Source organism: Perognathus longimembris, chromosome 14 (assembly GCF_023159225.1).
Source record: "Perognathus longimembris pacificus isolate PPM17 chromosome 14, ASM2315922v1, whole genome shotgun sequence".
NCBI lineage: Eukaryota > Metazoa > Chordata > Mammalia > Rodentia > Heteromyidae > Perognathus > Perognathus longimembris.
In genome coordinates, this window is record NC_063174.1 from 9,714,702 (window position 1) to 9,727,966 (window position 13,265).

Consider the following 13,265-nt stretch of genomic DNA (forward strand, 5'->3'; position numbering starts at 1 on the left):
CTCCAGTTAATTAGCAAAAACTGAAAGTGGAACTGTGGTTCAAGTGGTGGTAGAACACCAGCCTTGAGTGAAAAAGCGAGGGATAGCTGTCTAGGCCCTGAGTTTAAAAAGCTTTAGTACCGCAGAGGCACAAATGTGAGTATACCCACACAAAATCTGTTTATATTTATCAATTTGGTTATTAGAACGAAAAATGCAACTAGGTTTCAACCTTTGCCTTTTTTAGAACTTTAAAATTCTTTTGGAAAGAAATAGACAAGACTTAAGGTTGATGGAGATTTTGTAGCACTCTTTAGGACAATTTTTTTTTTTTTTTTTTTTTTTGCCAGTCCTGGGCCTTGGACTCAGGGTCTGAGCACTGTCCCTGGCTTCTTTTTGTTCAAGGCTAGCACTCTGCCACTTGAGTCACAGCGCCACTTCTGGCCATTTTCTGTATATGTGGTGCTGGGGAATGGAACCCAGGGCTTCAAGTATACGAGGCAAGCACTCTTGCCACTAGGCCATATCCCCAGCCCTTTAGGACAATTTTTTGTTAAAGTTGCCTAAGGAAAATAAAGTAGTGTTAGTCAATGAGCGACATCAGTTTTTGCTTTGAAACAGGAAAAATGAAGCCTATGAAGGTGCTAGAGGAAGAAGCAGTGAGAAGCTACCCTCTGGGGCTGACAGAGAGGGCAGGGCACAATATGGTGATAGACCATGAAAGATCTGAGCCCTGTTCACTGACTGGGGCTATTGCTTTGGCATTAGAGACATCCAGCTAGTATGAAGGTGGAGCTATAACCTAGATCCTAGGGTTTGCATAGGAAATTCAGGGATCATAAAAGCATAGTCTTGGTCCCAAAAGAAATACACACACGGGGCTAGGAATGTGGCTTAGTGGTAGAGTGCTTGCCTTGCATGCATGAAGCCCTGGATTGGATTCCTCAGTACCACATAAACAGAAAAATCCAGAATTGGTGCTGTGGCTCAAGTGGCAGAGTGCTAGTCTTGAGCAAAAGAAGCTCAGGGACAGTGCCTAGGCCCTGAGTTCAAGCCCTAGGACTGGCAGAAGGGAAGGAGGGAGGAATGGAGGGAGGAAAGGAGAGAGAGAGAGAAAGAAGGAAGGAAAAAAAGAAAAGAAAAAGAAATAACAGACATCAGGAAATCCCATCTCATTGGGAACCATGAAATTGAGTAGGAATGGCTTTAAGTAGTGCTTGGGTCTGGGAGTTACAGGAGAAAGGTGGCCTGGGTGAATGTCTTGTTTCCATCTTGATCATGGATACAGAGAGTGGGTTGATCTGCAGTTGGTAAAGGCTTGTTTAAACTCTAAGGATAGGATAGAGAAAATTGTGAATTTACCTCCCAGGTTAACCCTTCAGTATTCCATGTCATCAAGGTTTGTTTTTTTTTAATGCTTGTAATTTTACACATCAGATAACTCAGATAGCTCTGTGATCTATCTGATTTTCTTTTTTCTTTTATCTGATTTTCTATTTTCTTAAAAAAAGAAAAAGCAGGGGCTGGGAATATGGCCTAGTGGCAAGAGTGCTTGCCTCCTATACATGAAGCCCTGGGTTCGATTCCCCAGCACCACATATATAGAAAATGGCCAGAAGTGGCGCTGTGGCTCAAGTGGCAGAGTGCTAGCCTTGAGCAAAAAAAGAAGCCAGGGACAGTGCTCAGGCCCTGAGTCCAAGGCCCAGGACTGGCAAAAAAAAGCAAAAGAAAAAAAAAGCAGTTCCTACTTCTTTATTATCAGTTTGCCTTTACCAAGGCTACCATTGTCTGTTTTAGGTTTTTATGTTTAATTTGCTCTCTATAACTTTACTTCTTTAAAAAATTTATGGTTTATGATATATTACTTTCAGATGCATGTTCATTGTGGAATTCTGAGATTCTTTTTCTTCTACTTTTTTTTTTTTTTTGGCCAGTCTTGGGCCTTGGACTCCGGGCCTGAGCACTGTCCCTGGCTTCTTCCCGCTCAAGGCTAGCACTCCGCCACTTGAGCCACAGCGCTGCTTCTGGCCGTTTTCTGTATATGTGGTGCTGGGGAATCGAACCTAGGGCCTCGTGTATCCGAGGCAGGCACTCTTGCCACTAGGCTATATCCCCAGCCCTCTTCTACTTTTTGATTACTAAGTTGTAAATCTTCAGAGATACCCAGGTAAAATTATGTCATTATACTAACTCCCAGACCATCTGCCATCTTCCCAGTATGTTAGGGCCTTATCAAGGTTTTGATAATACAGTTCATTATAGTTGGTTCCAGTGCTGTCTGTGTATGTCATGGAACAATGTTAAGTGTTCTTTGGGTTGGCTATACCTAGACTCAAATTCTGGCTAATCACTAGTTGAAAGAACTTTTATACTGGTGAAAAGCCATCATGGATTTAAATTATGTTTCTCCATAATTGTAAGAATCCCCCCCTCTTTTTTTTTTTTGTTGATTGTGGGGCTTGAACTCTGGGCCTGGGTGCTGTACCTGAGGGCTTTTGCTCAAGGCACTACCACTTTGAGTCTCAGCACCACTTCCAGTTTTAGGGTGGTTAATTGGAGCTAAGAGTCTCACCCTGCTTGGGCTGGCTTTGAACTGCAGTCCTCAGATCTCAGCCTCACGAGTGGCTAGGATTAGAGGTGTGAACTGTGCCTGGCTTTGAGCTGCTTTCCTTATTTATAGCTAACCTCAGATCCAAAGACTTAGGAAGATTTCCTCATATAGACTGCTATTTTTATTTTATATATCTAACACATATACATATATATGCACAAATAATTTTCCTTTGATGTGTTATACTTATCCTTCTGTAATTATCATTCTTTAAAATGGTTGCTGTCCAGCATGTCTTCACATACATATAGCATTGAGATTTTGGTAGGACTTTTAGTGTGATTTTTCACTAATTAGGTGGATCTAAACTGCATACCGAATATGGATGCTTATTTTGCTAACTCTACATGTATACTATTGATATTCTTGTGTATATAATTTTTAAAAAATTGTTTCAGGATTTGTCTGTTTTAGTTCCTAAAATAAAGCCACAAGGCAGGTATGTATAATGAAAGAATCTCACTTGAAACTCTCATTCTCTTATTATTGATATAGATGAGTAATGAAAGAGGCTTTGAAAATGTAGAACTGGGAGTCATAGGAAAAAAGAAGAAAGTCCCAAGGAGGGTCATCCATTTTGTTAGTGGTGAAACAATGGAAGAATACAGCACAGATGAAGATGAAGTGGATGCCCTAGAGAAGAAAGATGTTTTGCCTACTGTAGATCCGGTAGGTTTGATACTCATAATCATTTTATCAGTGGGTTTTGTTTTAACTTGTTTCTGCTTAGACATTGCATGGAAAGGGTCTTTGGAGGTTTAAATCCACCTATATTACAATTGTAAAATTATTCATTATAATTTTGCTAGAAAGCACTACTTTTACACAGTAAGATTAGAAATATTTCCAATATTTTAGTAGCCTAAAAGTGTGCTTTTTCATTGCCACAATTCCTAACTGTGAATAGATTTACTACATTGAATGCTTAAATCAGTGTGCCTTTGAGGTATAGACTATGCTGTCATGATATATATAATACATATTTGTTTGTTTTGTTTTTTGTTTTATTTTTAACCAGTCCCAGGGCTTGATTTTTTGCTAAAAGCTAGCACTCTACCACTTGAGCCACAGCACTACTTCCAGCTTTTTCTGTTAATGTGCTACTGAGGAATTGAACCTAGGGCTTCATGCATGCTAAGCAAGCACTCTACCACTAAGCCACATTCCCAGCCCCTTGCTGAACTTTTTTTTTTTTTCTTTGCCAGTCCTGGGCCTTGGACTCAGGGCCTGAGCACTGTCCCTGGCTTCTTTTTTTGCTCACTCTGCCACTTGAGCCACAGCGCCACTTCTGGCCATTTTCTGTATATGTGGTACTGGGGAATTGAACCCAGGGCTTCATGTATATGAGGCTAGCATTCTTGCCACTAGGCCATATTCCCAGCCCCTGAACTTTTTTTTTTTTTTTTTTTTTTGGCCAGTCTTGGGGTTTGAACTCAGAGCCTGAGCACTATCCCTGGCTTCTTTTTGCTCAAGGCTAGCACTCTACCGCTTGAGCCACATTGGCACTTCTGGCTTTTTCTATATATGTGGTGCTGAGGAATCAAACTCAGGGCTTCATGTATTCCAGGGAAGCACTCTGCCGCTAGGCCATATTCCCAGCCCTCCTTGCTGGACACCCTCCCTCTCTCCCCCCCCCCCCCCCCCCCCGCTGTCCTGGGCCTTGGACTCAGGTTCTGAGCACTGTCCCTGGCTTCTTTTTGCTGAAGTCTAGCACTCTGCCACTTGAGCCACAGTGCCACTTCTGGCCACTTTCTATATATGTGGTGCTGGGGAATTGAACCCAGGGCTTCATGTGTATGAGGCAATCACTCTTGCCACTAGGCCATATTCTCAGCCCTGAAACTTTTTTTTTTAAGACTTATTTTTTGGTGACATGAGATCAAATCAGGCCATATGCAAATTGTTCCAATCTTCTTTTCCAGTCAAATACTTTTGATTGTGTGTGTGCCAGTCCTGAACTTGAACTCGGCCTGGGTGCTCTGGACCTAAGCTTTTTTCCCCCTCACAGCTAGTGCTGTACCATTTGAGCCACAGATCTTCTGACTTTTTGGTGGTTTGGAGAAAAGAGTATCATGGACTTTCCTGCCTGGGCTGGTTTAGAACCATGATCCTCAGATTTCATCCTCCTGAATAGTTAGAAATACAGGTTTGAGCCATTGACACCTGATGTTGTTACTTGATTTTAAAGCCTAATTACTTTTTAATCTTTACAGAAACAAAAATTCATCTTGCCACTTACCTTATTTTCTTAACACAAAAGACTCACTTGATGTGTTCTACCTTATTTTGCTGTTTCTCTGAACCTTCACTTACCCCACTGTAATATGTGATTCTTAAGCTTCTTTCTATTGACAGCACCCCCTCTCTGATGGTTGTGCTTAGGAACAATAAAGTCCAGAAGAAAAAAAAAAAGGACAGGATAAAAAAAGCTCTGGATTAATCAATTGTGTAATTGGTTCTTCCATGGACTTAAAATGGTGGTTGTTTTTTGGGTAAATGTAGTGTAACTGTAGAAATCTTTCTATAAAGATTTAGTTTTTTTACTGTATTATAATCAGTTTTTAGTACCACTTCTATAATATTCTATGTGCCTGCCAAGTATTTGGCTCTTTACTTCTGGCCTAAATATATAGAATGAGTTTAGGAATGAACGTTGCTAACCTGACTTCTTGTTTCAGACGAAACTTACTTGGGGCCCTTATTTATGGTTTTACATGCTACGGGCTGCCACATCAACCCTCTCAGGTATTGTTCTTCTGTTTGAATATTGTATAACTGCTGTAATAAGTTCTAAGAACAGAAGCTTTCCCAAATGGGATGTTTCCAAACAGAAAGAGAGACAATAGGGAGTTAATCACTTAATCCTCAGAAGCTAGCTATCTAGCATTAGACAATAGTAATCTAACTTGTGAAGACAATATTCATCTTCAATTAAAAAAATAAACAGAAGCTGGGCTGGTGACCTATACCTTCCCTAGCTGCTCAGTAGGCTGAGATCTGAGTATCATGGTTTGAAGCCAGTCTGGACAGAAAAGTGCATGAGACTCTTACCTTCAATTAACCACCAAAGGGATGGAAGTAGAGCTGCTCAAGACAGTGCCAGGCTCTGATTTTAATTAAAGCCCTATGACCAGCAAACAAAAAAAATAAAAACCTCCCTAAAAAAGGCACCATTAAATGTAGGTAGGATTTTCATGTTTCGAATCTTGTTGGCAGTTACTACATACTTTTGCCACTTTCCCATTGGCATTATTACCTTCTTCTTCCTTTTCTTTGGGTGCGGGGGGAGTGGGAGTAGGGGGGCATTGAACTCAGGGCCTGTGCACTGTTCCTGAGCCTTTTCACTCAAGGCTAGTGTTCTACCACTTCAAGCCACAGCTTCTAGAGATAAGAGTCTCATGGACTTTTCTGCCTGTGATCATCAGATCTCAGCCTCCTGAGTAGTTAGGATTATAGGTGTGAGCCTTCTGTGCCCAGCTTAGACTAACTTTTAACAGTATGTTTTTCTTAAAGAAACTAACATGAAACTGAAGCATAGCTGGTAAGAGATATTATGAGGGAAACGTGGCCAAGTATGATGGTATATGAAGAGGATCATAAGTTCCAGGCTTGCCTAGGCTTCATAATGAAACCTTGTCTCAAAAAATCTGAAAAACAACAACAAAAAGATGGACTGTGTTGGGTATCCAGAAGGAGTGATTCCTTAGAGAAATTAAGAAAGCATGATAATCTGGATGATAGGAATAGCCACTTTTGTATTTCTGTTGTTTTAAATAAAGTACAGAAGAAATGTTTATGGAATTTTATATCTTAACTTTTGTATCTTTAGTATGTGACTTTCTTGGAGAGAAGATTGCATCTGCTTTGGGGATCAGCACCCCAAAATACCAGTATGCCATTGATGAGTATTATCGGATGAAGAAGGAGGTGTGTCTCCTTTTTGCATTTTATTTCATGGCTTGCGTAGTGAGCATATGGATCTTCTAACTGCCACAAAGAGATAGCTCCTTATTTACTTACTTAAAAACATTTTTTTTTTTACATTTTATGTTGCTTGTGGGGCTTGAATTCATGGCCTGGGTGGTGTTGTCCCTGAGCTTTTTTTTTTTTTGGCCAGTCCTGGGCCTTGGACTCAGGGCCTGAGCACTGTCCCTGGCTTCTTCCCGCTCAAGGCTAGCACTCTGCCACTTGAGCCACAGCGCCGCTTCTGGCCGTTTTCTGTCTATGTGGTGCTGGGGAATCGAACCGAGGGCCTCGTGTATCCGAGGCAGGCACTCTTGCCACTAGGCTATATCCCCAGCCCTGTCCCTGAGCTTTTTTGTTCAAGGTTAGTGCTCAACCATTTTGAGCCACAGCTCCACTTTCAGTTTTCTGGTGGTTAATTGGAGATAAGAGTCCTGCTTGTGCTGGCTTTGAACTGTGATCCTCAGATCTCAGATCTCTCCTGAATAACTAGGATTACAGGCGTAAGCTACTGGTGCTTGGTTATTACTCGCTTTTTGCTGGTGACCACAGACACTCATGAATGTAAGGCAAGTGCAAGTGCTCTGTCACTGAGGATAGCTTCTTTCTGTTAATCCAATCAAAATATATCTTAATATTTGTTAAAACTGTAATCTTTTGGATCCATGTGCTAGATTAAACACAGTTTTATTATGCTAGTTATATGTGTTATGCCTATGTTGATCTTCACACCCTGCTTTAAGATTTAAAGATTTAAGATGAAGAACTAAGACTCCCAACTCTTAGACTAGATACAGAGTAAATTTGATGCAAAGAAAATTTACAAGTACTAGATATACACAAACACATATGTGTATATATATATATACACACACACATACATACACATACATATGTATACACACACACGGGGGGGGAGGGTGTGAATTTAGACTTAAAGTATAAGTAAACTAGAGCATAGGCTCAAGAACCAGGAGGCCTTTGGGCCAGGTGCAGTGGCTTACCCAAGCTGCCTGGGAAGCAAGATTAAGAGGAATGTAGATCCAGGCCAGTCTGGGCAAAAATTAGTAAGATCTCAACAAGCCACCTGTGGTGGTGTGTGCCTGTTTCTCAGCTATGTGGAAGGCATAGGGAGGAAAACTGTAGTTCAATGTCAATCCTGGACAAAAATTCAGAAGAAAAAACTAAAGGTTTGGGAGTGTATATCGCTCAAGTGGTAGAGCAATGCACCAGCATTAGGTTTTAACCCTAGAACCCTTCTCCTCCCCCAAACAATTTTAATTTAAAAGGCTTGAATTCAAAGTCTGGTTTTGCTCCTTCTACCTTTGTAGTGAAATGTAACCTCTAAATGACAATTTCTTCATTGATATGAGAATTTTAATGTCTATGCTAGGATTGCTATGATTGAGATAATATTTTTTTTTTAATTTTTTTTATTATTAATTGAACATAAATTTTTTTTACAAGGTGTTGTGCAAAGAGGGTGCAGTTACATAGTAGGGCAGTGTGTACATTTCTTGTGATATCTTACAACCTGTTTTTCCATCCCTTGAGATAATATATTAAATGCTTAGAATAGCACCTAGTATATATTAATGAGCACATAATATCAGAATCTGTTATTCTCTAACTAAGCACAGAAATTTAGGTAAAGTAGAATGAATGTAAAGGTGTGAAGATTGGGTAAATTATAAGAATGGCACTTTGTCACTGGAGGGGAATGCTGCAGATGAGTCTGAAAAGATTACTTTAAATTTGTTGTGTGATTTTAAAACATCTTTTATGAACAATTGATTTTTTAAAATATTCTAAGACTTGTTTTAGAACCTTATTACCTCATTTGTACTATTCTAATAGCCTTGTAAATGGTCTCTTGTCTTACTTCTCAGGCAAACTCCAGATGAATCTTAAGAGGATAGTCTCCCTGCATCACTTTAATACCACAGGGTCCAGTACAAATGCTACCTCTTCCACTCTAGAAGTTGCTTACTTCCTAAATCTGTTTCTTACCACTCTTGAAATATGTTTACACTCATATAAACATGTTTTAAAGTTTCCTAATTGTAAACTTCTTGGGGATAGAGACTTTGTATATGTCTCATAATTATGTGTATACTAAATATTTATGGGAAAATGAACCCTAAGTGAAGGAGCCAATCTAATCAACTAAATAGAATGATACCTTATAACTGAAGTATAATTATATAATCTATATAATATTGCTTATTTTTACTTAAATTAGGCTTAATCTAAATAAACCTAGTCTTTGTTAATAGTTTTTTTTTTTTTTTTTTTTTTTTTTTTTTTGTGTGTGTGTCAGTTGAGGGCCTTGAACTCAGCCTGGGCACTGTTCCTGAGCTTTTGTCCTCAAGGCCAGTATTCTACCATTTTGAGCCACAGCTCCACTTCTGGTTTTGGGGTGACTAATTGGAGATAAGAGTTTCACAGACTTTTCTGGCTTTGAACATGATCTCAGCCTCCTGAGTAGCTAGGATTACAGATGTGAGCCACTAGCACCTGGCTTAAAAGCCAATAAATTTTTAATGAAGAGGTCTCATCTACATGCTGGACTATGTTTTAAAATAACTTGCTTTCTTTAATATGCTCTCTACTAGTTATTGTTTTATTTTAGGAATAAGGGAAGTCCATGTCTTTTTTTTTTTTTTTTTTAATGGTGGTGCTAGGGATCCAAACTCCAAACCCCTATACTTGCCAAAAAAGCACTTTAAACATTGAGCTGCAGGAATTTCTTAGAGGACTCTAAACATTCACAAAGACCAAAGGGGAGGATATTCATAGGAGAGGATCACAAAGGCTCAATAGCTATGTACATATGATCATATAAAATGATGCTTATTGAAATGAACTCCAAGAAATGGAAATAAGACTTTTTATTTTACTTCTTGCAGCCTTTTTTTCTTTGTTGTTCCCTTTTTGTTGCTGTTTTTGATTTCTGTACCTTTTGTCTTGTATGTAAGTTTATCTGATTTGGAGAGGGGAAGGAGAAGTATAGAAATGGTGGGACAGAGCTGGGAATATAGCCTAGTGGCAAGAGTGCTTGCCTCATATACATGAAGCCCTGGGTTTGATTCCTCAGCACCACATATATAGAAAACGGCCAGAAGTGGCTCTGTGGCTCAAGTGGCAGAGTGCTGGCCTTGAGCAAAAAGAAGCCAGGGACAGTGCTCAGGCCCTGAGTTCAAGGCCCAGGACTGGCAAAAAAAAAATGGTGGGACAAAGAAAGAACTAAGTCAGCAGTGATACTCACTAGACACTGTTGAAAATGAATTATACATCCTGCAGGGAGAGGGGCTGGGAAGGAAAAAACTGGAAGAAGACAAGGAAAGAGGTAACAATGTTAAAAGAAATGTGCTTAATTACTTCACCAGGGGACCACTCTTGCCACTAGGCCATATTCCCAGCCCTCAATTACTTTACTTATTTAACTGTAATCCCTCTGTACATCCCCTTTACAATAAAAATTTTTTTAAAAAAGAATTTCTTAGGCCAACCTGCATTGGACATGACACTAAAAATTTTAGTTTATTTAAGAAAAATGTAAAAAGCTGCCAGTGAGAAGCAATATTGTTCCTTTGGAACATTTACTATTTTAACCATTGATCTTTGCTGTTTTTAGGAAGAAGAGGAAGAAGAAGAAAATAGGATGTCTGAAGAAGCAGAGAGACAATACCAACAAAATAAGCTGCAGGCTGATTCCATTGTTCAGACCGATCAACCAGAAACAATGGTATCTAGTTCATTTGTGAATCTTAATTTCGAAATGGAGGAAGACTGTGAAGTAATTACAGAAAGCACACCAAATGCAGTCCCTGTCCCGCCATAGAATGAAATGACTATCTTAACTTCAAGCCCTAAAATGGTTTTATATATCAGGAACTTTTCACATTCTCTGTTTAGTGGAATAACTTAAAACAATTACTTGTATTTCAAATTATTTGGAAAGGAAAAATGTTCCTTCATTTCTAGGCTCTATCTAGCAAAAGTCAGACCTGAACTTTGGATATTTGAACTGTGCTTTTACTTTGTGTCCAATTACCAATTATTGCTTTTCCTTTTCTTTTTTTTTCCTTTTTGCACTGTTGGGGATGAAACCCAGGGTTTCATGCATGCTAGCTAGGCAAGTATTCTGTAGCCTACTGCTGAGAGTTTAAAGTTAATGACATTCTAGAGTTCTAATCAATTAAGAGTTAATTAAGTTTATTATTTTCTTGTTTTTTTTTTTTATAAAAGGTAAGTTATTGACTGAAGCTAATTGGAGCCGATAATCCTACAGTCTCAGATTAAAATGAGAAATTTCCCTCCTAGATTTTCTGATATTATGCCTGTGCTTTATGCTTTGCATTTAATAGATCTAACCATTAATTTCATACTAAAGATGGCTGAGTATGTAATAAAAGAAGCAAGATGGAAGCACTTTGAATTTTCTTTCAATGAAAAGCAATCATTTATAGACACCCAAATAGTGAGATGGCTTTCCATTTTTAAATGCAAGTCACTTGATGTTGTATCTTTTGTAGTTACTGAATTGAAATAACTAGCTAGATGCATTTACTAATATTTGTATTGATGGTAGTAGCTAGTGATTATGCACTCAGCATCCTGATTATATGACCCATTGAGTCCTTCATGTGTCTCAGAGTCAAAATAGTGTGGTGGGGATAAGGAATTTGGGAAAGATGTAGGTTAACCCATTAGGAGCTATTTAATATTACAGAAGACAATGATGACAGTGAAATTAGTTATTTGTCATTCACCATTTTGAAGTAGCAACAATAAGATGGACAGTTTATTTGAACCAGGCTGGCCATTTTTCTATGTACTAGGTTATTTGAAAACTTTGCAAAGCTATATAATATAAAGCTAATTTAAAAAATACTCCTAGCTGGGCACCAGTGGCTCAGGCCTGTAATCCTAGCTACTCAGGAGGCTGGGATCTGAGGATCTCAGTTTAAAGCCAGCCTGGGCAGGTAGGAAAGGGCAGGCAGGAAAGTGTGTGACACTCTTATCCAATAAACCTCTCAAAAACCAGAAGTGGCCCTGTGACTCAAGTAGTAGAGCGCTAGCCTTGAGCTTGAAGAGCTCAGGGACAGCACCCAGGTCCAGAGTTCAAGCCCCAGAACCAACAAAAACAAAACAAAAAAACCCTCCTAAGTGTGTACACAGAACCCTGTGAGGTATCTGTTTTGATTTATATAACTATATGTGGATAAAAAATGTTATTTTAGAAATTGACTAGCATCCTTTTTCTAACAGTATTAAGCTTTTAGTCTTAAATCTGTATAAAATATAGCTCAAGCTATATTTTAGCTCAAAAAAACTAAAGGACAGTACCCTTAAGCTGTCCCTTATATATATCTCAAAAGAAAGTCAAAACAGCCAGGTGCTGGCAACTCACATCTATAATCCTAGGGGCTGGGGATATGGCCTAGTGGCAAGAGTGCTTGCCTCGTATACATCTATAATCCTAGCAATTTAGGAGATTGAGACCTGAGGATCTGAAGTTTGAAACCAATTGGAACAAGAAAGTTATTGAGACTCTTATCTTCAATTAACTAGCAAAAAGAAGTGTAGATGTGATTGAAGTGGTAGAACACCAGCACCAGCCTTGAGCAAAAAAGTTAAGTAAGAGTGTGAGAGGGGCTGGGGATATAGCCTAGTGGCAAGAGTGCCTGCCTCGGATACACGAGGCCCTAGGTTCGATTCCCCAGCACCACATAGACAGAAAACGGCCAGAAGCGGCGCTGTGGCTCAAGTGGCAGAGTGCTAGCCTTGAGCGGGAAGAAGCCAGGGACAGTGCTCAGGCCCTGAGTCCAAGGCCCAGGACTGGCAAAAAAAAAAAGAAAAAAGAGTGTGAGAGCCTGACTTCAAGCCTCAGTACTGGCGCACACAGGCGCGCGCGCACACACACACACATATATATGCAGGATATGTATGTATTATAGGCATATTACAGAAGTCTGTTGTCAGTAAATTAAGTTCTTCAATTTCAAGTTGAGATGTTTTAAGTTTTTCAGCTGTGATTTAAAGAATTTAGGAAGGATAATTAAATTCTTTAGGAATCTTTGGTTGTATGGATTCATATGGTATGATGGTTCATAGTACCTAATGGCATTTTTTTATTCAAGGGTATAAATTATGTAACTTAGTACTTAAAAGGATTAACCTTTAGATTACGTAAGTTGATCACCATATTGTTTATTAACAGCTCTAAACTCTTCTAGCCTGGCCTCTCTGATTTGTCTTTAAATTGGAGATGGCATTTCATCTTAAACACTTGGTTATTAAGTAAAGATAAAGTTGTATAAAGGTGATATGAATCTTTTCTCCTTAGAAGTACAAGTGTATAAAAGAATTTAACTAGAAACTTTCTTGATTATCACAGAAAGGGAAAATGATGACTAAGGAGGGTTTTATATTTCTTGAATTTTACTTTCCTTGTCCAGATGTGGCCAGTTTACATAGAGTACTTATTCACCGTGCCTTAAATTTTTATGCTTTTTTGTTTATACAAACTGAAATTTCTCATAAGTGCATTAAATGGTTTGTCTCATTTTAAGCCTCCTTTTTCCTACTTCTTAATCCTTTTGGAGAATTATTATTCCCTCTGGATCACAGCTCATAATATTCTACTTTCTTCTCATCTCATAAAATAAGCTGAGTGTTGGGCATGAGCCTTATAATCTCAGCACTT

The 13,265-nt window shown here is 38.9% G+C and overlaps 1 protein-coding gene across 4 annotated transcripts in view; it reads left to right on the forward strand.

Annotated features, from left to right (window-relative positions):
• LOC125363341 (signal recognition particle 54 kDa protein) overlaps window positions 1-10,984 on the forward strand; it is a 71,372-nt gene extending 60,388 nt beyond the window's left edge. For 3 of the 4 annotated variants that reach the window (XM_048362502.1, XM_048362503.1, XM_048362501.1), the window contains 4 exons: window positions 3,086-3,259; window positions 5,269-5,335; window positions 6,420-6,517; window positions 10,191-10,984. In XM_048362502.1, coding sequence (XP_048218459.1) covers window positions 3,086-3,259; window positions 5,269-5,335; window positions 6,420-6,517; window positions 10,191-10,397 — 546 coding nt within the window. In that variant the 3' untranslated portion in view covers window positions 10,398-10,984. The remainder of the gene's footprint in view (window positions 1-3,085; window positions 3,260-5,268; window positions 5,336-6,419; window positions 6,518-10,190) is intronic. The other variant, XM_048362504.1, reaches the window with a different exon arrangement.
• Window positions 10,985-13,265: the final 2,281 nt, after the last annotated feature.